Source organism: Phalaenopsis equestris, unplaced genomic scaffold, assembly GCF_001263595.1.
Source record: "Phalaenopsis equestris unplaced genomic scaffold, ASM126359v1 Scaffold000003, whole genome shotgun sequence".
NCBI lineage: Eukaryota > Viridiplantae > Streptophyta > Magnoliopsida > Asparagales > Orchidaceae > Phalaenopsis > Phalaenopsis equestris.
In genome coordinates this window covers 203,985-231,919 of record NW_018164445.1, presented here as the reverse complement: position 1 = coordinate 231,919, position 27,935 = coordinate 203,985, and the positions used below count along the sequence as shown (strand labels likewise).

Genomic DNA, 27,935 nt, shown 5'->3' with positions numbered 1-27,935 from the left:
GTGCAAATAAATAGGGAAATAAAATTATCGGGCGTAGAATTGGAGATTTTAGAGTGACAGGCTAAAATCCACAATTCGGTCATATCGTTTGGGTGCTAAAGTGTAGATGTTAGCCCTCAAACGAGGGGAATGTGGGAGCTCTGAAATGAGAGTCGGTATCCTCCCAGCCTAGCTGCAGATTCAGACAAACAAGCAAGGATTAGTCAATATTCTTTATGACTGGACCAAAGGGTAAAGAATATGTATGCTCCTATTTGACACAATATAAATGAAACTAATTCATTTTATCCATTCACTATAATTTCTTGACAAGGAGAAGGATGCTTCTTATATATTGAATATCACAATTAAATCCTACTTTATATCATTAGTTATTTATTAGTTATTAAAATTATCTATTTGTTTCAATTGTCTATTAGTGACAGATAAACAAATTTGACATCGTTGTTGTGATTAAAGTATTGCTTTTCTAAGGTTTTAGTCTGTAACTCTAAACTACTCCCTGTGGGATCGATATCTAGGACTTCATTAGAGCTCTATATTACTTGAGCGATACGTATACTTGCGCTGACAAATTCGACTTTAACATTATTGAATATTATATTTATACATCTTACTCAAATTAGACACATCTATAAAGTCGCGATAAAGTCTTTGGACGCCGTTGTTGGAAATTAAATCTTCTAGTAGCACCATCAAATTCTTGTATTTGTCGATTTACAAAAAGTCGGTCAACCCATGAATGAGGTAGGATAAAAATTTCAAATTCATTTGAATTAAATTTGATGAATTATGAAGTGCTAGAGCTTTAGAGACAAATGTGTAATTTTGGAAATTTAGCCTTAATTAACATTTAGGCTTCATTCAAGGAGGGAAATGAGAAACCTCTGATCTTAATTTGGATGTTTGAAACAGAAGGGGTTAATTTGTAGAAACCAACCTCACTTTCTTAATTGAAAAGATAAGTTAATAAATTTCTAAATTATTAAAATTTGGAAGTTTATTAAAATAAAATGAACCTAGGACTTAGTGGTATGACCTTTGAAGTCAATAATTAATCAATTGAATACCCCTATTTGATTTTCAAATGAAATTCAAATAATGAATCATGACCACCTAAAGCTTATCCTTTTCAAAACTAATTAAGACACTCACTAAGGTCTTAAGGGCTTAGTAGTGACTTAGGCTAAATCAAGTTTAATTTAAATAAGGATTAGAAAAGTAAACATCATTGAAAATTAAAACATCTTTAAACACTATAAGCCCAAGTCAAAATTTGGCTAAGTCTCTTGAACTTGTCTCTTTGAGGGTCTTCACCCACATAATTCTTAAATTGAATTACGAGTGATAATTACCCTATTCTTAGGGATAATGAGACATCAATGCTCACTAAGCACCAAAGGTATTTACAGGATGAATTATTAAGCAACATAATAAGTTTAAAAGAACTCGAGATTTTCCACCAGGCAATGGACCTGCTTCTTCCTCTAGTACTGTTGGATATCTTAGAGGTCTACCAAACTTAATATGTTTTGCTTAACAAAAATCATCTATAATCAAACTAATAGGGACCCACTAAGATATGACCTAGGGTTAGGTAGGTCGCCAAAACTTTACTTACCTGCTTCATATAAAATGCCCTGACATGCATTTTGAGTTTCAGGTGGTGGAACGAGAAGACTCGCCAAGTACGCTTTTATAGTTTTTAGCGTTGTCTTTCTTGTACTTTCATACTGAACTTTTATACATGCAAATTTGCATGTTAAACAACAACACAACCCTGCATGAAAACTAAAACTATCAAGATAGCGACAAAACCAAAACTAAAACTAAAACTAAAATCAACCAAAATAAAATTCACCGTCACAACATTCAAAATATAAAACAACTCAAAATTTAATCACAAACATCACACAAAACTACAATTTCAAATAAATTAAGATGTCTCTATCGGATGATCGGGAATTCCTAGGTGGAGGTAACTTGCGGTTGCTAACGAAGCTTCCCACGGTCTAAATGTAATTATGGAACTCATTAAGTTGAGTTTAGTAAGTTCATTTGTACTAAGTGAATCTAATAAAAAATAGTGGTGCCGGAACGAGGAAACTGTGGGATCCTAACCGGTGTCGCTCTAATCAACTTTAACATGCCCCCATAAAATTTAAAGAACTACAACCATAGGGCCACCTGATTTGACATCATAATTTGACACACTAGAAAACTCAAACTCGTCGCGACAAGGAGCTTGGAGCTAGCATGGTGGGAAGTACGACCATCTTCAACAACAAAACCTGTCTTCCCTAGCTAAACCAATCTGCCTTCCTTCGATATAAGCAACAAAGCCATAGGACTTCGAGGTTGCTTGCTTATGCAACGTAAATCCTGACCTTATATTTAGGCCTTTGCATAACCCTACTATACAATATAAGCCCAAACTCGTCTTATGATTCTGAGGTGATTCTGAGGTTGTCGTTTGTCACTCACATCTTCCAGGCTATTTGGGTGATTACATCTTTCAGGCTATTTGTGTGATTGTTTCATACTAATGTAAGCCTTAACAAATAAAATTGGCAAGATAAAACACCTAAATATTTCTCCTCAAAACTGAAGCCAAACATTAGGATAGCTTAGGAAGTCATCGAGGTTCTCCTCTGGATCCATGATATCTCCTAGTTCTTCCTCCTTTGGACTCTACAACAAAATGTTCCAAATTTGAACTAATCCCCTTTCACACCTCTACGTCTGATGTCATTGAAAAGTCTTACCCTTTGAAACTCCTTGAAGATAATATTTCTTGATTTTTATGAATGAGAATGTAATTCATATGATTTAGTGCAAATAAATAGGAAAATAAAATTTGGAGGGTATAGAGTTACAGGACTTTAATATGACAGGTTAAAGCCCACAACTTAGTTTATTGTTTTAGGTTATGATACGAGATGTTAGCTCCCAGGTGGAGAGAATCGAGGGAACTTTAGAGTAAGAGCTGGTATCTTCCCTGTCTGGCCGATCTTCAGAACTATTCAAACTTTAAATTAACCATTGTTCTTTATAGCATCTCTATTAAGGGTAAATAATATTATTGCACATATTTAGTGCAACACATATTGCATACTTCCACAACATAATTACTATACTTATTACCGATTCATGAAAAGGAGAAAGACATTTTCATATTTTGTATTTTTCTCTTACATAAACTCAAGTTATTTAGAAATTGTTACTATTTTGTCAAAATATCAAAAATACCAAAAAGATTTGAATTTTAATTACTGTCAAATTATCTATAGTTAAATAAATGTCTTTTTAAAAATAGAATGTTCTCTAGAAAGTGCATATTGCATATCTTCCCTGTGGGTTCGATATTCAGGTCTTAATCAAAAAGCCCTATATTACTTGGTAACGATATGTATACTTCCGTAGTATCTCAATATATATAAATTAAAAGTTAAATTCTTATTTTTCTTCAGGATCAAGTTTTGGATTTTTTTATAAAGTAAGGAAATATAAGTGAAATATAATTTGAATTATTGTTGTACTGTGCATATTAGCGTCTACAACCTGCTAAGATTCCATGAATTCAAACTTTAAAATTTATAAAAAAATCCTTTAAAAGAATGATCAAGGCTGTTGCAAGTGTAAGTATTATATGATCCTAGATTTCAGCTAATCAACTCGGCTTGTAAGGCGAACACCCGTATGTAGTTATTATCTACTGATCCAAAAATATCATTAAGCACTTCCTCTCATGACCTCCATAACTTCATGTGTGGTAGTGATAAGCAGTGGATATTCTCTAATGTATATTTAATATTTTTTGGATAGATATCAAATTTGTTTTAATAATACCTTCAATCTGTTTTGCCACCCAAGATGAAGTTGTCACTTTGCTACCAACCTTATTCATCCCAGGGTATAAGTGAGTTTCATATAATTTTCTCACTTCGAAGGGTCTCCCATTTGTTATAACTAAGGTTGGACTCTCCAAGGGCATCCTCTATATGAACATATATGACTACAACTTGACGTTTGTTACAAGATTGATTTTCACTCCAAAGTTATTCTTAATAACATAAGACCAGGTAGGCATTTTTGAAAGCAAGAGAAACCTAAAAATATCACCAACCACAAAATTTTCAGAACCTCCAAAATTGTCATTGTAAATGTTAGAAACTGAAACTACATCTGAAGCATATTAGCATCACTTAGAACTATATCTTATGGGTGCATAATCACTTCCTCACTCTCTTGAGTTATAACCACAATCTTAACTCGGATTCTCCTCTTTAAACTTGTATTTATTGTAAGAACATTATTTTTTGGTGTACTAAAAATATAATAATATAATTTGAACTTGTGCCCACTTAGCCAACCATAAATCTTTTTAATCTCTTCTTCAAATGAATGAAGACACAACATATTTTCTTGAATCTTCATAGTTCTCGGCTTGCCCCCATTATAGTTTTTCCTCTCTTAATTTTTGACTTGGGTCCAATAACCACCATATTTAAAAGATATTACCAAGTGCTCATTTACAACAAGTTGTATATCCATAATTTGAAATGATGGCCACTGTATTGCAATAAATAAAATATAAAATAGATAAACTAATAAAATATTTCAATGATGTATATTTGGGTAAGAAAATAATTTTGTGAAAATCTACCTCTTTCTTTCCATATCTATATCTATTCTCAATGTCCATATCCATGAGTCCAAAAAAAAAAAGATAAAATCCCCTCAACAATTTAGAAGGTAATTTAACTGCAAAGGAGTTTTTGTATCATCATAAAATACAATAATATAACTTAGTATTTGTGTTTCAATCTATTTATATAATTTTATTAGATGTAACGTTTTTACATCAAAAGCTAATGCATGAGTGCCAGTTTTATAATTTACCTGTTGCATCAGAAGTTAATGCAAAACTATTACATTCTATTTGGATGATGAAAGAATATATCTTTCTTAGAAATTAGTGGAAGAAAAAGTATTGTTTTGATGGATGGAATGTTTTCAATGCAAAAAGGTTACATTCCAATTGTAATTACATTAGAATTGTGTGGTATGCTTGTAAATGTTCCTAACATTTACTTCTAAAAACACATTAGTTGACATTTAATTTTTTAAGGAAACATTAACATCAATATGTAATGTAGCATTAAATACTACTCACACCAATCTTTAATGCATTTTATTCATAGAGAGAAACTAAAATATATTGAATCACAACGAGTAAATTACTAAAAAATAGTAAATATTCTTAGTGCAAAACTATTACAATGAACTATTGCCATACATCCAAAAATAACTTTATGCTAATATAAAATAACTGCTCGGAATCACGAACAGTAAATTACAAATTTGATTGGAAAGATTAGAAAATGTGTTATAGATTGGGTGGCTTCAAGTACTAGTTCTTTAATTATTAAAATATGTAATAAGGATACTGTCTACAAATAATATCTTCATCTCCTTATTTTCAATCAAGTAAATCTCCCAATTTAATTTAATTTTTACCCGCAGTGCCTTCATTGAGGGTCTTACATTGTATTACCAAATAACCTTGTGAGGCAGTGAAAACAAAACATATAAGCTTTATAAATGTTGTCGCTAGATAATTTAAAAGTTATAAGTGCTGGCTTTGTTTTGTAGCTCACCCATGTGTTGAGTTGAAGTGGAGAAGAGACAGAAGGAGATGGGAGGTAGAATATGTGATTATTTAGAGGTTTTGGATTTTTTTGTAAATAAAGATGTTTAGGTATGGAATACATAAAATGGTATGTTTGGGGTGATACCCATGTAACAACCCCTAAAATTAATATGAAATCAAGCTGAATTATCCTACACCAAAATATTTATTTCTAGATCTTTCTTATGCCTTAAAAGACTAGTCTCACTAAGACAAAGTGGCGACTAGTGTTAACATTCCTTTCCAACAAGTTTTTCAAAAATAAGAGAAATTGATAAGATTCATTAATTCTTTTAGTGAACTCAATGAAATCAAGATAAAATATTTTTTTTGTATTTTTAATCATAGCCCAATTCCTTTATTTAAGTCAAAGAAATCAAGACAAAATACGTTTTTTGTATCTTTAATCATTGCCCAGGTGCTCGATGAATTTGTTTCAATATTTTTATATTTTAAACGAAAGCTTGTAATTGATAATATATAAAAGATATATCTTTAAAGAATGCCAGCAATTCAAACATCAAACATGATTAACAAGAGAATATGTAGTATACTCAAAAATTTATGAACCTTGTTCAACCATTGCAACTTTAATCAATTTGAGGCCATGAACAATCAATTTGAGTGCATGACACTATTCATGCACTAAAGCTCGCTATTCTAGTTTAGGTTACGAAACTATGAGTATTTAGTAATTTTTAATTTATAGTGAACCATGAACTTGGGTTCCTTGAACTTCAAAATATGTTTTTAAGAGCTAAACTTTAAAAGTTCATTTCTCCCACACTTTAAGGGAGGAAAAATAAAGTAGTATATATACTAGAAAACTATAATGATCCATGCCACCTTTACTTGAGACCATTTAACTTGTCTGTTGAAGAAAAGAAGAGATATTTTAGTGAATTAGATAAACTATTAATTTACTATAATATTTAATTATCTCTCACAAACTACACTCTTCATAGAAAAAAGTGAAGCAAGGCCTTTGAGGTGAAAATAAATAGAATATTTCATCTTAAGAGAAGATGTATTAAGAAAACCCAAATGATGGTTTAAATGAACACTAATTTAAGCATATGAATCATATTTTCAGCAATTTATTTTTGATAAAACTAATGTACTTTAACAATTTACATTTATCATAAAATATAAATCAACATGTTTTTTCTCTAAATAATGTTTCAAAACCAACAATGTAGAAATCAAAGTTAAAAATGGATATTTATTAGTTTGGTCATATGGACTATATTTACAATAACAAAAGGATGAAAGAAAATATCCATTATATTAAAATAAACATATGTATAATTGTTGACATCACTTTTGTGAGGACCTCTTTCTCTTTATAGAAGCCTAGGATCTAGCCTTAAGATTTTCTAACGACTTCTTACATGACTAGAGATGGAACTTACCCAGATAAAACTTCAAACCAATTCCACATTCACTTAGGGTTTCAAAGGTTAAGCCCAATTCCCCAACATTTTGTTTTGGGTGATTAGGGTTTGAACCAATAGAAGCCCAAGGTGAAATCTTGTAGGTGAAAGTTGCCTTAGGAAACCTATGGAACCTAGAGTCGTAAGAATCCCTATGATGACCTACTGACCACCCCCAACACCCTCTTTGATCTAAAAGAAGCCCATTAGGCATTAGGATAGTTCTAGACTACAGAAGGGTTCACCCTTTAAATTCATAGCCCTAAACTAGAATCATAACTTTAAAGTTCAAACCAAAAGGTAGTTGGGCCACCACATTAGGACTTTAAGCCTACCCAATTTCTTCCTCCAATTCCAAATAAACCTAAAATTAAGGTAAACACTAACACATCAATCTAACCTTAAAACTGAGATTGCCAACCTCACCAAAATATAATTGAACCCAAATTTGCTTAAAAAAAAACTAAATTTGAGTCAAACTAAAATATAAAAAATAAGACTACCCAAAAAAATTAGATTAACATAAAAGGGAAAACTTCCTAATTAGCCCAAATATTTAACCATGGTAATTATAAAGGCCCATTAGCCTAATCCCTTTGGGCTAACCCTAATTGCCAAAGGCTGGCTTAATCAAAAAAGCCCAAACTTAAGCTTAAGCTCAAGCCATTATGGGAGAGCCTATGGCTCATTCCTCAAGGCATATTGACAACATGACTCATCAAAGACACATATGACTTGCCATGACACTACATCACTAAAAAAAGGGGGAAAATTAAATTAATCAAAACTTAAAACAAATACTAAAAGACAAGAAAGACACACTTAGCCAACTCACTAAACACGTGATAGTTAAATTCTTGACTTCTTAAACCAGCCCATGAAGAGTTAAACCAAACCAGATTTGATTCTAGCCACCACACCAAAAGCTTTCTCAATCCTCTCAAGCCTTGGCCATGTCTCCTTGTCCATTGGAGTCTCCATGATCAAGCACATCAAAGTATGGAGAAAGCCTTCCTCCACTACCCAAGACCTCTGGCTTCCCTCTGCCCAAGCTCTAATGAGCCACCAAAGCTATCAAAGACATCCATGGCCTCCCTCACACCCTTCTATGGCTATAAATAGCCCCAAACTAAGTGCTCCCTATACATTTAAAGCTCCCCAACCAACCTGCAAAACTTTTAGCTCCTAACACAAAAACCCTCCTACAATGAAGAGCGGCTCATCCCCATCCTATTCAAGTTTCCACACTGCCCCCATTGCCCTAATTTAATATCTAAAATTTAGGGGTTGTCACATCCTTGACATAAACTACTTCAAAACTCCAATTTAACCCTTTCAAAAGCTTCACAAGGTCTTAAAACCTCTGTCTCGATCAAAATCCACCTTTCCCGACACCCCCACATCCTCCATCATAACCCAACACTAACTCGTGCCCCCATTTGGTCTAGCTCATAGCTAGGACCAATCTCACTTCAAATTGAAGCAAGAAAGAGCCTCATGGAATCAGGCAATCATTGCCATCAACTCTAATCGAGGTTTCACCTCTTGGGACAAGGAATGGGTTCTAAAGTCCTAAAGTAGGACTTTGTTTGGTCTTTTATGAAAGAGATGAACAACGCATGCCTACATAACCGTATAGATAGATTTGTATCACCAAAATGAAGTTATAGGAAGAAACCTCATGCAATTTGATTAAGTATCGAGGGAGATCTTAACCCTAGAGTATGAACGACTCTCGGTTCATAGACCCTTTGTGACGATGAACCAATGTCATATGTTTCCATGTATTTAAAACGGACGACATAGATTGAACCAGATGGTGGAACCGCGGAGGGGAGCGCACGGGATCGAAGCGAGCCAGGAAACACACGTGGAAAGCGCGACAAATCACAGAGCATTACACGAGGCTTCAAAAAATATAAGGATCGAGTCAGCACTAACTTGGATAAAGAAGAAATTCGAGATTGTTGTATTAATTAAATCAAGAAAATCAAATACAACTTCAAAAATTTATATCTTGGTAAGGAAAAATCATAAAATCAAAATAAAAATACATTTGAACTCAGTGAACAGAGGAGAAAGTAATAAAAATAAAAGATAAAATATTTAACTTATATTTAGTTTTTAATTAATTAAATACCTCAGAGGGTATTTTAATTATAAAAAAATTAAATACAAGTAATAAAAGTATGAAATTTTTAGCGATTATTCCCTCTATCATTAGGGATGGTCCTTGTTTTTTCTAAAGTAAGGGGGCCTCCCTAAGACAAAAGTGTCTAATTTTCTATTAAAATCATAATTATTTAAAAAGTTAATTATAAAAATAAAATAAAAATAAAAAAATATAAATTAAAAAGAAAATTAGGGCAGTAACTCTAAATGTTAAAATAACCATTCTCACCTCTAAAAATTTGAAAACAAAATTAAAATATGAGAGTTAAATAAAAAAGAATTGCAAATTTTGCATTTTAGCCCAAATTTTCTCCTAAAATCAAATTAAACACAAAAATCAACTCAGAAAATCTTAAGAAAACATTAAATTAAAGTATTAATTAAATAGGGTTAATCTCATAATGATCCCTTTAATTATAAAATTATCTTAATAACCTAACTTAATGCTTAACTTAGACCTAACCCAACTCAACTGAAACTCCAAACTAAACCAAAGTCTAACCCAACTTAGACCTAACCTAACTTAACTCAAAATTCAAACTTAGCTTGGGTCTGACATACCTTGGACCTAACTCAGCTAAAACATTAAACTTAACATAAAATTATCTTAACAATTAAACCCTAATACTTAACTTAAGTCCACCCCAAATTAAACCTAACTTAATTTAAACTCAACTCAAGTCTAACCCATGTAGAATTGACTTAACCAAACCCTAAATCTAAACTTAGTTCAAGTCTAACCTAACTTAGACTTAACTAAACCTAAACGTAGTACAAGTCTAACTTAACTTAGACTTGATTTAACCAAATTCTAAACTTAACTCAAACCGGACTCAAATCAAATCAAACTTAAACAAATTTGGGTCAAACCGGCCTAACCTAGACTAACCCAAAATTAAACTTAAACCAACCTGGATCAAACCGATCTAATCTGAGCTAACTCAAAATTAAACTTAATCTAATATGAGGCAACCGGTCCTAACCCGGGCTAATCAAAATCAACTTAAATCCAACTTGTGCTAACACATATCAACTTAAGCTAATTCAGGCTAACTTAATTTAACCTTAACCAAACTTAAAATTGACAACAACTCAATTAAATAAACTAAGTTAAGGAGTGTTTGACCTCTTATAAGAGAATAAAAACACACTTGACTTAAAAACACACCCAGCATATTATGGGTTGAAATGCAAATTTTGTAATGAACATAAAAGATATAACATAAAACAAACCCTAAAAATCATTAAAACTTAAACTTCAACTATAAAACACAATCTGGTTTGAGAAGTAAATTTGGAGGAGGTAACTTATGCTGCTAACGAAGTACCTTTCAGTCACTCGTGACTAATCAAACCATAAACCTAATGATCCCAGGAGGGCAGAATTATGGGATTTTATCTGGTTCATTTCAACAATAAAAAATAAAATAAAAATAAAATCACAAAAATTTAATTGGCGAAGAAGTTTTAAGCAACCAAAAATTTTTAAGCCCCTAAAATCTGAAAATGACACCAAAAATTAAATGAAACCCTAATGAACAAATATCACTGAACGCAACTTTAACCCTATTACCCAAATCTATGAAGATCTCTTCGATGACACAACTCATGGTTGTTGAAAAGAATTTTCCTGTTGGAGTTGGTTTGACCGTCTCCTATAATAAGTAGATCAGAGAACCCTTTGACCCTGAGATGACAGAAAGACATGGGCATCTTGACTGAGTTGTTATAAATAAAAGAATAATAGTTAACACTTTAATAATTAAAAATAAACACGTTCATTTCTCTTACAATGAAGGATTTTAACTCTATTTTGCAGGGCTGCTAAAGATAAACTACAAAATGCTGCCTTAGATTTACTTTACATGTTATTAGAGTGTGCTAACTCTGTTTTGCAAGGATTTTATAAATAAATAAGCTCATTTTGTAACCTATGACATTACCTTTTAGCCTTCTTTTCTTTTATATAATTAGGTAGTGCTATGGTCAATTTACTATAAGCATCTGAATTATCTAAAAGAAGACGAAACAAACGAAGGATGAACCTCAACTGAACCATCAACACTAGTTTGGATGATGTCACTTGACAAGTTTGACTTAAGTTAGGATTGGTGCCCATAATGTCAGTTTGTCTGTATTCATTTGATAGGTCTACCCAAATTATAGGTCTATATTTACATTTCCGCTTTTTACCAAGATTCTCGGTAGACTCACTTGAGGACTAAACCTTCTACCTTAACCTAAACAACTTCAACTTAATTTTTCAAAATAAAACTCATAACCAAAATTAAATCATATAAATTACTGCATTCACAACTATAGAAATATCATACATCTAAACAACCTCAATTGACACCAAATAAAATTGAGTAGAAACTCATTTTCAAATTAGGAATATTAACGATAACATGATCTATAGCATATGCATAACATATTGCTCATATTCCTTATCTTCAGGCCCTCACTCTTGCACAGAATGGGGTAGTTTCACTTGCGAGAACTACTTCCTTACAAAGTGAGTTCTGCTTATGCATACCAATTGGGCTTTAAATAGACCTTCTAAGCATTCACCATCAAGGACTTGAATAACCCATTACATAGCTTACTTTGGTGCACTCATCACTAAATAAAACTAAACTTTTGAGTGTGGCGAGGTACAAAACATTTAAATTTGAAATTTCAAAAAATGTCCGTCTTAGTCTTAGGGCATTATGCATACTATACATATCTAGGCAACTTTATTTATAATCAAGTTGTAAAGCATACTACTCCTAATGAATAACAACCTATCCTTTCTCATATCATCAAGACCGACCATGCATGATTTTGAATGTGATTAGGTGATTTTGATGGCAGCCCTTTCCAGGTAGGGTTGTGAGTCCATTGCATTCCATGTTTCCCTTTTTTAGGTTAGGGTTTCAAAGTTTTATTTCTCTCGGTGAACTTCACCCTAGGACTCTGAGATCGCTCGTCTAGTAACGACTTAAGTCCTCGTCTTTAGGCTCCTGCATGATTGTATGTTGTGTAATATAAGTCTTAACATTCTAGCAAAACAACAGGATGAAACATTAAATTTTTCTTCAAAAATGCCAAATGCAAAAAAAAAAAAAGGATAGTCTAAGATACTATTAAGAAGATACTATTAAGTTTTCCTCCATATCTTCGAGTGTTCCTTACCTTTTCTTCTTTTGGATTCCGTTAACAACTGTTCAACATTTGAGCCTTTCTCATTTGGAAATCTAATATCCAATTGTGGAAGTCTAAAACTAGAAATTTCCGGAGGACAAAACAACATCCTTAATTTAGAGTTTTTTAAGTGATTTCAGTTGCTTGAGATGTAATTAACTATAGAGACTTGTCTTTGCAAGAAGAAGAAGACCTCAGAACTAGTATAAATCCTATTTAGTCTTCATATTAGATAGGGGAAATGAACTATCGGGTTTAATTGCAGACCAATGCAGATATCCAATTTTCTCTTAGTTTGAATAATCAAGCCCACTGTAAAAGTTGTATTTCTTCCTTTTAAGCTTGATTATTTGAATTATCAAAATCTTCGAATCAAAACGACATCCAAAAGGCAAGTGTCGGTGCGAAAATAAAACCCGATAGGAATAACGACTGATTAATAATACAAAGTATAGCAATTGTATAGCCTTCTTTATGATATTACAAGGGAGTTTGTCAAAAAAGGGTTGAACTTGGCTTATTCATCTCAAATTTTTGGGAATTGAAATTGGACAATATGTTGAGGTAATTGTAATGATAAGTTGGATTATTTAGCATTATTTTTATGCTAATTTGAGCTCATTAAAATTATGAAATAATCTTTTAGACTAATTTGAATAACACTTTTGATAATATTGACTTTAGTATTAGTTCATCTTGTTGAAAGCATATTCAATTATACGAGATTTTTTGTGCCCGAAAATTTTAAAGGAGCATTTACCTTTGATAATTTAGCATGTAATATATACCTGTTCGTTTATCAATCTATTAAAGATTATATATATATATATATATATATAATGAATAAAAGAGGAAATAGGGTTGCTCTCACTTAAATAATCTTTAAAGGATTGATAGACGAACAATTATATATTTTATAACATCCTTTGTTGTTATTTTGTAATCTAGCCTGGAAAAAAGCCTACATTATATAGAAAGAAATAATTATAGTTGGTTTTATGCCCCAAGCTATAAATCCTAAATTTTAAGAGGATGTATGGTAGAATATTTTTTTTAGGATTTAGTCATTAATTTAGCTTAAATTCTACAAAATACTAAAAGGATAAAAATTAAATCCAATTTTCCATTAAATGAAATTTCTTTACGTTTCGACTTTAAATGTCGCATTCCATCTCTTCTGCAAAGTAAACTTGGATTTAATAAATCTAATTTGAGAGACAGATTATATATTTTATTCTGCCGTCCCTGACAAGGTTCTTCGCTGCTTAACGTAAATCCATATTGCAACCAAACACCGCCTAAACCTTACATAAATAGAGATATTTGACTTGGCATTATGAAAATAATGCCTTGTAAATCAAATTTATGCACTGCATCAAATATAATCGAGTAAGTAGATGAAAATTTCTTAGACATATTCATAAATTATGGGGGCAGTAAAGAGAGCAAGCGTTATTGGAATGTTATGAAATTACCATACCATTCACTATTTTGATCAAAATGTAATTAGAATTAAATTTTAAAATTTTAATTTTATTTTAAGATGTGCACAGTAAAATAATAAATTCTATTATTTTCTTTTATGCAAAACACTTTAAATTTAAATAAAATATTAATAACAAATTTTTGTTAAAGATAAGCTTATCATTTTCTTTCTAAATATATTAAATTTAACCGTCATTTACTGATCACCTTAATTAGACCATTAACAGCAAAATCTAAAGGATTTATAGAAGATGATTGTATCTAATAAATATTCTAAAAAAAAATCCCAAACATTTCTATTTTCAAATCAAGCAACATCTTCCATCTATTTTTCAAATTCTGACTAAAATATTAAAGGTCAGGTCATGATGAAATCTCAATTCATATTTTTTTATTTTTATCAAATTCATAATAATTTGATAATGACACATACTTAGGCGGTGTTTGGCTGCATCAAGAACTTATGTTAAGCAGAATTTACTAAATTCAGATTTATCAAATCAATTTTTTATGATGGGAAGCTTCAAAGCTACGGACTATAAATTCATCAGCGACTCAAATTTAATAAATTCGTAATAACGTGAACAAGAAGACAAAATGCGGGAAAAATTAGATAGAACACGAGAAAAATAAATTTAAAGAAGTGTTATATTTAAAATTTAGTTTTTGATATTTTGTTGGATTTAAGTTAAATTCGTTGTTAAATCTATCTATTAACAAGCTATTGAACACAACCTTAATTTGTAAATAGTAATTTTCTTGTGCTTATTACAATAAGAAAAAAAAGGAAACAGGGAGACGAGGGCAATAATAGTCTTCAACCCTGCATTCTGGTCCTTTCCAATGCACCGATTCTATTCTAGCTTTGAACGTCTTTCCATTGGAAGTCGGTGTCCAATTTTCTTGTGCTTATTCCAATAAGAAAAAAAAGGAAACAGGGAGACGAGGGCAATAATAGTCTTCAACCCTGCATTCTGGTCCTTTCCAATGCACCGATTCTATTCTAGCTTTGAACGTCTTTCCATTGGAAGTCGGTGTCCATCTACACGCTGTTTACAGTTCTCTTCTTCCCGCGTGGAAGAAGGGATCTCACGTACGACACTGCTTCTCTCTAGAAGGTAAACTTTTTCACAATCTTCAAGTCCGATCTCTTCAGTTTCCTTTCACATCTCGTCATTCTCCAACCGCTTAGACTAGCATACTCTGTAACCCTTTCTTCTGGCAAGTTTTGATTTCATTATCTCCATATCTTTCTGGATTTAGGTCGGATTCTGCTGGTTTGCTCTTCGATTTTGTTTTTCTTAAATTTTTTAGGGGTTTTATGGCTGAAAGCACTTGGCGGAAAATCTGCTAGTTTGGTAATTTGGTGCGGATGAGGTTTTGATGACGGAAGGTTTCACATCTTTGTAGGTTAGGTTTGCTATCTGGAAGGAACAGCGGCTAGATCATGGCGACCGGTGCGGCGTGTGCGGAGAGAGCGACGAGCGACATGCTAATTGGCCCTGATTGGGCGGTAAATATTGAGCTGTGCGATATTATAAACGCGGATCCGGGGTACTGCTCGTGCCATATACTGCTGTTTTCTATTTTTTTAATTTTTAATTTTTTGTTTGTGAAACTTGATGTTGGTTTCTAATTTTCTGCCATCGCCTTTCAATTTATTTTCTCATTCTCTGTGCTGGAGCATTTTTTTGTCTTGGTTTAGGAACAGAAAGAAGATTAAAAAGTTGAATGTTGAGCAAACTGCTTCTGATGTGAAATTATAAACATTTTCCATTCGTCTTTGAATGTTGTAATTAACCTGAAAGTGTCTTTTTAAAGCAAAATGTCTATTGGATTTGTGACCATGGCCGGCGTTTGAATTCTTTGTAAATTGATTATAATGCCAAATGTTGTCCATCCTTTATATCTCCTCAGCATTTTTTTCATTTTAGGAATCTCTTAAAAAAAATAATAAATATTTTTTTCATCATATCTATATTATAAAAGTTTGAAACCAACTTGAACATGCTTCTGAGTTCTGAAATGTTTAAAAAATGCACCATTATTATTGAGATATAATAAGAGTTTTTCAGTCTAAGCTTAACCATATGATCATCATTATTTTTTATTTATTTAGGTTTTGCTTATAACATTCTTAGAAATTGTTTGATGATGTGTTGCTTGTAAAAAATATGCAATTATGAATTTAATTTCATAAGAAAGGGACCACTAAAGTTCTCAATTTATGCATACAAGCCTACCACAACTTTATGATAGTGGAGAACACTTGTAGCGCATATTGTCCGTATGTGAGAGCAGCAAGTTTGTCTTATGCATCACACAAAAAACATGGTTTACCAATTGGAGCCTTAGTTTATGTTCTATGAAACTCATTTGTTTATATGGTTGTTCATACCCATGCCTTATATAGTAGTTCTGATCTCCAGTTGCAATTTATTGTTTCATTTTATGAATTGTGTTGTTTTACCTGACTAAATTGCATCTTGTTGTATGAGAATCTTGACAGATGTGGGTCTAGCTGTTACTAGGCCTCACATCTGTTATAAGCCAGAAGGTTGTTTTTTTGTTTATTTTAGTGAAATTCTTGACCTTCTCAATGGGAGCAACCTAACTATTGCACAAATGTACTTATTCATGGACTGAGAATCTTAATCAAGAAGCTTGCATGAGAGATTGGTTACATTTTGCCAATTGATTAGCGTGCAAAAGAGGTGATGGGATTTTCATCATAAATAGAAAGTTTAGGTGCCAGTTGTGTTTGATAGAAAGTTTGGTATGCTCTTGCTTGTCTTCCTCACAATCACCATGGCTAGGTGGTTGGAATGGTTATTTTTACCAAAATTATAGGTAAGTAGGCTTGCTAAAATCTGCAAGGTGGGATGGTAAATAAAGAACTTATTTAATCATTTTCATGTTTAGCTATTTTAAAATAGCGATTGTTATTGCATCAAATTAATGTATTATATTGTATATGGGTTTCCCATTCGCTAATTTCAAAATTATAGGTTTATATTGTATATGATTGCATGTGGTAAAGACAAGAGTTTCCCTCTTGGTTAATTATGTGTTTCTCATTGGCTTTTCAGGCCATTTCTAGAGAGTTCCATCGCTTTCTTAAGCGATGAAAGAACTTTTCATGGTCCTCTTTCTAATATAATGCTCTTGAAATAGCTATTTATGGTCCCCCTTTTGATATCATGGTCTTGATTTGTTCTCAATACATTTCATGCTTTATTGCTAGGATGGATAGAAACATCGCTTTTTATCCATCTTTTGTTGTTATGATTTTCTTTAAATTGTCTTAGATGTTATCCATGATTTTATTTCGACTTGTTTTACGCTGGCTGTTGACTACCTAACACAATGACAATGTTAATGCCAAGTAGATCTACTTTGGATAATCAATTTGGATTTATGCCAGACAGGTTTACCATGGAAGATATACATTTATTGAGAGGTTTGATGGAGAAGTTTAGTGATAACAAGGAGGATCTACATTTGATTTTTATTGATTTAGAAAAAGTTTACCATAAGGTTTCAAGAGATATCTTTTGGAGAGTTCTTGAGAACAAAAGGTGTTGATATGACTTATATTCAAGTCATTAAAGATATGTATACTAGAGCTGTTACTTGTGTTCGAACTGAAGGGGGATTGATCAATTATTTTCCTATTTCTGTTGGATTACATTAGTGATCGGCTTTAAGCACATATCTTTTTGCTTTAGTTATGGATGGTCTTACTGAACATTTACTGGAGGATGTTCGTTGGTGTATGCTTTTTGTTGATGATATTCCTTGTCGTGGATAAGACGAAAGAAAAAAACCTAGAAAAAACTTGAATTATGGAGGTCTACATTGGACTCTACAGGCCTTCATTTGAGTAGAACTAAAACTGAATACATGGAATGTAATTTTAGTAGTAGTAGCTCTAGTGACAGAAGTGTAACTTTGGGTGATCAAATTATTAAAAGGTGTGAACGATTTAGATATCTTAGGTTTGTTGTTCAATACGATGGTGATATAGATGGGGATGTTAATAGTAGAATTCAAGTTGTTTGGTTGAAGTGGAGGAATGTTTCGAGCCTTTTGTGTGATAGAAAAACACTGCTTGGACTAAAAGGAAAATTTATAAGATGGTGGTGAGACCTGCAATGCTCTATGGCGCTGAATGTTGGCCTTCAAAAGAAGCATAATACTAAGTTAAGTGTTGCCGAGATGAGAATGATTAGGTGAATGAGTGGCTTTACACTTAGAGGAAAAATGTGAAATGAATATCTCCGTGATAGGATTGGTGTAGCTCCGGTGACGGACAAAATTAGAGAGAGTCGTCTTAGATGGTTTGGTCACATTAAACGTCGACCATCTAATGATCCGTTTAGGAGAGTAGATGTTTTAGATTCAACTTATGTTTAGAAAAGCAGAGGTAGACCTAGGAAAACTTGGGCTTATTGTATAAAAAAATGATCTTATTTTATTAGAACTAAATGAAAATATGACACTACATAGGATGCAATGGAGAAAGGAGGATCATGTAGATGACCCCTGTAGTGGGTTTAAGGCTTTGTTGTCGTCGTCGTCTTCGTCTTATATGTTATCCAAACGTTTTATGTGTGTGTTGGTCATGATTTTTGCTCTCAATTTGGTGAGAATTTTTTCCAATCATCGAAATTTATTTTTTATGAAATATAAATTTTGTTAACTTTTCATAATGCGGTTCATTGATTTTGATATAGAAAATGGCTATCATCTTGCATGTGACATGTATGATTCCCCGTCAATTTTAGTGTCACTAATTCCCTTTTTGCATTCATTATCCAGCAATCTTACTTGATTGATTTCTTATTAAGAAATATGGATTTTTATTTTACTTCTGATAATGTGATTCGTTGATTCCAATGTAGAAAGGATAATTATCTTGCATGTAATATGTTATATTTCTTGCTAATTTTATGGTCACTAGCTCGTATTTGCATCCATTGTCTGTTTATCTTGCTTGCTTGATTGAATCCAAGGTACTCAATTTTCTATTTTATAAGAATATTGCTATTGAAAAAAAAAAGTAAAAAAAGTAACTAATTTTTTTTGCTTAGCAGGTTAAATCTTCTTTTAAATCATTAACCCCCTTTCAATTATTCTTTTCTCCCACTCAAAATCACAACACATGCAAAAGTTGAACATGTCAGCCACAACAACAACATTATAATTACCTTAATGCACGAGGCAATTAAGCTATGATCATGCATTTTAGATATTCCAATAACAATGCTCCATTATGCAGCCATGGGGTCTAAATTTAGTCTCCTCTCATTTATACACACTCAGTGTGGCACTCCCTCACTCTATGCTGTTTACCCCATCTCTCTCTCTCTGTCTCTCTCTCTCCTGAAATTGCAACAACCATATGCTCTAATAATGCCTTATCTACTGACATTTCCCTCTGCTATATTTCACTGCTCTTACTTCCTAGTGTTGAACCATCTCCCAGTTCTCCAGTAAAGCCTTGTGCCACTGTTCTCTACCTCCCAACAATGCTTCTTTGTCTAGTTTTTCCATAAACCCTTGTGCTTGCTGCTCTGCTTTTTCGCGTTACTCTCTCTGTTAGCCCTATCTCTTTACTTCCCTAAAGACATCTCTTGCATTCTTTGCACAATTCATTTCCAACAATCATGCCTTAAAAAGATCCATTTCTATGTGAGAACAAGCTTCACCTCCTTGAGTTCAACTACCAATCAATGATCTCATGTCTTGCGACTTCTTTGTATTTTACATTTATAATTCTCATTCTTCTCTCCTTGAACAATTTTATTGCACACGAATGCATGGATAGGAAATTTAAAAGGTTGATCTGTTGTCAGGTTTGTCTGATTACTGCAGATCTTTGATTTTACTAGTCTCAATACTCGTGACTCTTATCTTTGATTTGACTAAGATCAACTACCACTTCTGCATATTTGATATTTAATCCTGTTGGGGTTTGATGACCTTTGTGCAAGTGATCTTTGATTTGATTGGAATTTTACCTCTCTTTGTAGATCTTTGATCCAGATTTGATGAGTGACATCTTTTTATTTGGGGTTGCATCTGACCAAATATCTAGTAATGGCCACTGAAATACCGTAGAATGGTGGTAATCATGGTCGCTTTGTGGTTCATTTTTCACTATCTTATTCAATCTCTCTCCATGGCTGCCAAAAATTAGTTGTATGTCTCCATTGTCATTTCAAGGATGAGCGAGCAAGAAACTAAACATCCATGTGAGCTAAGGAGCGAAAGAGAAGCTTTGACATTATGATATTCCTTTTGTATCATTTTTTAATGAACACAATGGTAGTGTATTTTAACACATATTCAAGGCGATGATACATCAAAACAAAAGGGAATCATTCTAAGTAATTTATTGCGATGATAAAAATGAGGAGCATTGCATTAAATTAATTTAAATGATTTATAAAGTTGAGGATTCAAAAATTCTCTTAAATAGGTTTCTATCATCTATGATTATTAAAATTCTCTTCAAAATCAATAACGAAATATTGTTTGTCACAAGGCATAGAGCTTCAACTAAAGTTAATAAAATAAATCTGCATTTCGAAACCATTGTGGTAACCAATTTCTTGTTGCATTGAATGACCTCTTTAACCATCCAAAAATATGATAGTGCTGATCTCCCATTTAACCAAGTTCATGTGAAGTAGCATAAATTCAAATTCAAAATTAATGCTTGTAGGCAAATCAGAAGTTGGCATGTGATAAATATTCAAAACAAATAAAGTTAATGCATTCATATGGATGGCTTATTAACTAAATTGGAGTTCTATAAGCCATTAAGATTCATGAAATTAAACGTTTAAAGGTCATTGACATCATGAACATAACACTTTGTAGATGCGTGTTTAATAGAAATTTTGTAATTAAAGAAATTTGATTGATTATAAATGTAACTTTATAACTTCTCTGTGATAAGAATTGTAAAATAATGTTTTAAGGCTTGCGTTCAGTGCACTAAAATTTATTTAAAATAGAGAGGCTTAAAGTAAAGTAAATTATAATAAACTTCTGTAAAATCTTATTGAGCTAAGTTTATGTGTGTTACCCATGACAATATTGTTTATGTTTAGTCCCAAGTTGATTTGGTGTGCTATTATGTGCTATCTTATAAAATATGGCCGCCCATTTACTTAATGCATAAACTTACGCCTTAGAAACGAACTGCCTTTATGGATTTTTCAATCCCAATAGATGGCATACAACAATTTGCATTCATTTTTGATCATTGATATGCATACCAATGCGCTAAAAGCCATGTTGATACATTCAGAATTTCAAACATTTAAAGTTGCATTTGGGAAATAATTCCTTTTATGGACTTACCAAATCTCCATTAATGTATATGACAATTTACATTATTTTCTAGCACATTGATGCGCTGAAAAGCATACTGATACGTTCAGAATTTCCAAATCGTTCTACCTGTGTTAAATGCTTCGATAGACCTTTTAGTAACTTAAATGTGTATTGCACCTTTTCAAGGGATAAATAAAAAATATGCTTGTGTGTATGAACACAACACGTGTATGAATGCAATGATTACAATACATCTATGAATGCAATATTGCCTTAAGGTCATAAGATTTGTTGGGCAACTTACAAGCAATATCATAATCCATAAACTTCAAATCAAGTTAATTCTAAATATGTAACATAAATCATGAAATTAAATGACCAATATTAAACTTTTATGGCTGCCAAGATTATAAGACCCATGTATGGGTCTTTCAATGGATGTAAACTTCAACTCCATTACTATTGTTACATTGCTTTCATTAATCCCATCGAACTAAACCTATTATGTGTTCATGTCATCTCACATTTTGGGTAAATTCATAAGACCCATCATTGGTCTTTCCTTGTCCTCGAGGTTATAAGCCTTATTTACATGCCTTTTAATGGATGTAAACGGCAGACCAATTATTTGGGCCGATATAAAATGAACAAAGCCTTTTAAGCTATCTTAATTATTTCTGTTACCTTACAAGGTAAGACCATAAAACTTGTTAATGGGTTTTCCATCACCTCTATTTTTTGTCACATCTATGGACTTTCCAATCATTTCGACCAATTTGTGTCAATACAAAGCCAACAAACTCTTTAAATTGAATCTTTGGCTTTCAACTGATTGTAAGGCCATCTCAACTAATTTGTATCGATACAAAGCCTTGAAAGCCCATCTCATTTAATTTGTGTTGAAACAAGGCCAATAAATTTATTAAATTTAAGCACAAGCCCTTTAATAGATGTAATTCCTAACCCAACTTAAAGTTGGGACAACTCGTGTTAATAAGCATACTAATCAAAATCAAATATTTCTCTTAAAATTGGACAAATCAAAATTCCATGTGCCTTATTCGTGAATAATGGACGGTCATTCATGTCCAGCTTTGTCAATCATCTCCAATATCTCTGAACCGAAAGTGACCATGATGGACATCTCTAAGCTATTTTGTCAAAATTGATGTTGTTATTCCTTTGTTTGCAAATGAATTAATGTCAACTTTGAAAGCCCATCTTTGTCACACCCATATGCCCCTTTTACCTGATCGGTTATACCTAAAATAAGAGAATTAGTGGTTGCTAAACAAACTCTTTGGATGCTACGTTTCAAGGTTTTCTAATATTTGTAGACTAGTTCCACTGGCATGTTTTGTATGATAAAATTGTAAGATCTTGGTTGAGTTTCCTCTATTCACCCAACTATTCCCCATTAATCAATCTAAAGTCAGCATTTAATATAAGCTTAGGATTTGGTTTAGAGTGCTCAACCATGAATGGGAGGGGAATGAACTGTGGATGTTTGCATCCATCAGAAGTACCGTAGATCTACAAACTCTCACATATATGAGAGGAAACCAAGTTGAAAAAACTTACGGTATGTTTGGGATAGCTTTCTATCTGCTTTGCATTTCAGACTGTCACCACAACTCTGTTTGGGAAATAGTTTTCTTGCTGTTTTTAGTAATTTTTTATGGTGATAAACTGTTTTCTTTAACTTGACATGTTAAAATCCAGTGGTTGTGTCCTAGCTGCTGTTTGATTTTTTGGAAAAAAAAATATATTTATAATTCTTACGGTAGTTTTTTAAGAAGTTGCTCTCTCCACCACTAACCATTTTTAAGAAAAGTTGCGGCCACTCCAAATAGATTCTTAATCTCCGTAAGGAAACTATCCTTGGGATGCTCACATGAAGGGTTTGGCTATTCTGGAGTAATAAAAGATTTGCAAAGTTAAGCCACCACGTGTGTATGTGATTGTGCTTTCTCATATGAAAGTCATTTTGTTAGTAAATGTTGTGTTATGTGCTGCCTCTGATGAGCTAGATGGTGCTTCTAATGAGTTATTGCGTGCTGCAATGATTATATGCTTTCCGTTGGGAGCCATAAGATTCATATGATGAATTAGCTTTTGCTTACTGAGTTTTCTGTTGCATATTTTGGTGTTTTCTCATGGAGCATTTATGGAGCTGCCAAATTGGGCTTTGTAGTACCCATTTTTGGATTTCGGTATGTTATTTAGTGCAAATGGTAAATGTGCAAATATTCGTAGCATGATGTTTGAAGAATATATGGCCAGGCTTGAGGCTGAAGTCTAATTAAACGTTGCAAGCATTTTGTTAAATAAAGCAATGTTGCTATATTAGTTTGCAGATTCAAATAATATTTAGCAACAAATATGAACTTAGTTTGGACATTGATGAGATTTTCTTTGAGAAAAAAGAGTGACTGTTATTCCTCTGGTATGTGCTTTATTCTTAGCATCAGCTAGTAAAATTTTTGCATGTTTTGGATGCTGCATAAGCAAGATATCATGTATAACTTTGAGCCACACAGTTGAGAAGTGGTTATTGGAGGGCCATGTTGGTAGATTCTATATCTTGCTTTACATGTGTTAGGAAATGTTACTAGACTTGTGCGTGAATCCAAATATGATCTTTGGGAAGTTTAGAATTTCAGTGAGGTTTGGACACATCAGATTCTTTCTCATAATTATTATAGTATAGGGTCTCATGTTTGTTTCCTGCACTGTGGAAATATGATATCAAGGTTATTATTTTTAAAGATAATGTTAATATGTTTGATATCAAGGTAATTTGCACATGAACGATTTGGCTTGATTCGTATTTACATGGAAATTAATCAATTTAGGACTCCCACCTTGGTCAAACAACAAAACAAAATGAAAAAAAGTTGAGGATTGTAAACTATGATCCTTGGTTGTAATATTACTTCTTCTTTTTTACACCTTTTCACGCATAGGTATTGTGACTTGTATGTAAAAACAGAAGTTTAGGTGTTAGATATGTAAATACATTGAAATCGAGTGGTATGTATGTAAAATACCTTTTTTCTTCCCACTTTCACTCTTGCAACTTTCAAATGCATGATTGAAAACATGCATATGTATGTACATTAGAAATGAAATTTTGAGGAATTCAAGTCTTCCAAGTCTAGTTTGTGTTTAACAAATGTGTGTTATGCAGTGAATGCTTGCTATCCATCTTTCATTGCATTTTCCTGAGTCTACTTATGAAGAGTGCTTCCACTTGTGGTTTGTTTGTTTATTGTGACCTTCTAAGGAGGGTTGGATTTGCCTACATCTTGACGGGGCTTAATTTTTCTTTTTGCTTTTTGGCTGCTATAATTCCATTTATGTTGCCTAATGTAGTTATTTGTGTTAATTGCAAATTTGTCCCTAAGGTATTTCCTTTATGGCTAGGGTTTTCTATGCGGAGCTTTTACTTGTGATAGCTGCACTTTTGTTTCATGTATTTACATATCTAACACCTGAACTCTATTTTTACCTAAATCTTTCATATCAAAGCAAATTTAATTTAAAATTAATTTTTAATAATGTTTTATTTAAATTAAATTATATTTTCAGTCATAATTTATATTGGATTTTTAATTCACCATTATTAAGTTCATTAAAATATTAATTAAGAATTAATTTATATATTTATGCATTTTAGAATATATGATTATTAAATAATACTTTTTGGTGTAATTATTTGGCTTATTATTTAAAATTGCACCGAATATTGCACTTACCCACGACATAGTGGTTGAAGTTGTAGTTTCTCATCGTGAGGTCACGAGCTCGAATCACACATATAGTTTTTTAGCGCCCCCCCAACAAAAAGAAAAAAAACACAAACACACAGTAAGAGATGCATCATAAGACTTGCTGACTTGAAAATTATTTTGGTCAACCTGAATCCAAATTTTTTTAGTCAAATTTTAGTTGAATCAGCGTGCTGACCAAATTTTCACACCCCTATTAGTTATTTTGAGAAAAAATTATTTGATAGCTTCGATAGTAATGTAGTTATTTAACATTTTTAAATTAGAAAGACATGAAATTACAAGTTGCAAGCATTTTTTTATCATTAAATATTTCATTTTTTATATAGAAAATACCTAATTTTTTTTAAACCTTCAATGCCCCTTCTAAGCTCAAATAAAAATGGTTGAGAAATTTTTTAAAACATTATTTTTTGCCCCTGCTATAAAATTTTTTTGGCTCCGCTTCTGGTTGTAAACAAACGCAAACAAAAGAGGCGTTGTTTGGTTGGGATTTGTTTATTATTAGGCCAACATAACTGAGCCGAAGTTTGTAATGAGATGAAAAATCTTTCGTGTTCGGTCTTTTTTATTAACTTGCCAAACATGAATGCAGTTGATGAAAAAATTAAAGGCATGGACATTTTTTCAATTAATTTCATGTTGCATGGAAAGGCTATTTGTAATTCAACATCCATTAGGATTTAAAAAACTTAAAATAAAAATTTTCCATGATTTCTATAATATGCAATGCTTTTCAATAATAAACACTAGTGTAAAAGTGTACAATGAATTTTATCGCGTACGTGTGTGATTATTTTTAATATTTTTTTTAAATTGATTTTATTTTTTAGCTAAATATTATAGAAGAGGCTTTTGTTCATAATTGGCTTGTTTACTGAACTTGTTAAAAGTTTTGTTCAATACCAGCCTCTTTACTTAACAAATGAGCGGAACATGGTCAATTTTTGAGCCAAACATAAGCTAGTCATAACATGAGACACCTAATGGCTATATGTTACGACTTTGTTTTTGCATCATTGTTATATTTTTGTCATATAGAGTTTATATATTTGTGTTAGTTGAAGTGGATAGCTGTTTAATTGATGTGTATGCAACTTCAGGCTATTAATAGCACACCAAACCAATGTTGAACTAAAAAATTGTATCGCTTCATTTATGTTTAATGGGTGGATAATTTTGCTTGGCAATTACCGTCTTGTTTTCTCACTTTGTTACATATGATTTGGTTTCTGCACTATCCAAACTCTTGATGAGGTATGACAATGGCATGTATCCTCATTGAAGTTTAAAGCAAGGGTCATAAGGTAATGAAGATTTAAAATGAGAGGATGCGAAAGGGTTTATCCTCAATACACAGTATATATCGGTACAAGATGATTTTTGGGTGATGTTTTCATACTCTATACACAGCTGCAACAGGGTTTATCACAAATTTAAGAGAGGCACATCCAGCTCTCTTTGATTCCCCTAGTGGGAATATGGATGTCCATGGGAAGCATGCTCATTATTTGAAAGGCAGTCATTCGAAGATTTTAGTGTTTCCTGTTTTTGCAGAATTTTAGAGACTAGGTATGCCAGAAGGGGGTGGCTTAAAAGGTTGTGTGTGTTTACTTTTAGAATTTCTTTTGTTTCCAACTCGAACTCACACTATGAAATATGCAAAATGAAAAAATAAATATGAAAGACATAAGCACATAAGTTTATTTATAGAGGTTATAGTGCATACAAGATTTGTATTGCTTCAAAATGAGTGATCAAGGTTATACACAGTATATATGCCATAACACTCAACTACTTAATCAAAACTTAAAACTTGTAATAAAGTAATGCAACCTACAAATATAACCATCATTGAAGGAAAAAAAAAGTTATTTAAGCATATAATGCTCTTAAGTATAAAATTAATTTATTTCCTTGAGTGTGAAACTAATTAATATACAAATGTCTACTCAATCACACAAGTTCTGGTAAGTTAAATTGCAAACAGCAAAGCTAATCATACCTGCAATTGTCCACACAAGAGAGGATAGTAATGGTGTAATAATGCGAAGAGTGTGCGTGTTACAACTTCAAATGCACGTCTTAAGATTACTTAATAACTTTATGTATGAGCTTGTAAACATCAAATTACTACATAGTCATGAAAATATGTATGATAAGCAAGTAAATATGTAATAATTGATAATCTATACTAAAAGTGCTGGAACAATGGTTTTTACTTGTTTAAAACCATGCATACGCATACCCTTTGCTTAGGATTTCATTAGCTATCTCAGAGAAGGCATCTATTGAACATTGAAATAGCCTTTACTGCATGTTCCTTTACAAATTGACAACACGATAGCTTCACCCTTCTTAATGGGCGAGGCAAATCATCATTCCCAGTTTATAAGACACCTTTTGTTTAGGATTTCATTAACTATCTCAGAGAAGACATCTATTGAACACTAGAATGGCCTTTACCAAATGTTCCTTTACAAATTGACGAACACAATAACTTCACCTTTCTTAATGCGACGCAAATAAAAAATTGTGGTTTATAAGATTTAATATTTTCAAGCTCTTTAGAACTTTGATGGTGTATAAGACAAGCACCAAATAATTTTGATTAAGCTTTCTCTACACAAAAAAAAGATTGTAAGAAACACAATGTAAATACACTGTAAAATTATCCAAGAGATTTAGGAAGAGAGATCCCTAGAAGTGTGGAATCAAGAAGCATTTTTTGACGAATACTCTGATTTCTTACAAAAGCCTTCAAAGTGTGTCTACAATGTATATATACATACATACATATATACATACATATATATATATATATATTTA

General features: G+C 32.2%; 1 protein-coding gene across 1 annotated transcript in view; it reads left to right on the top strand.

The window, feature by feature from the left end:
* Nucleotides 1-14,929: 14,929 nt before the first annotated feature.
* Nucleotides 14,930-27,935, top strand: part of LOC110018159 (TOM1-like protein 2) — a 35,885-nt gene continuing 22,879 nt past the window's right edge. Inside the window, exons 1-2 of the mRNA XM_020715370.1 lie at nt 14,930-15,086; nt 15,379-15,522. Coding sequence (XP_020571029.1) covers nt 15,416-15,522 — 107 coding nt within the window. The 5' untranslated portion in view covers nt 14,930-15,086; nt 15,379-15,415. The remainder of the gene's footprint in view (nt 15,087-15,378; nt 15,523-27,935) is intronic.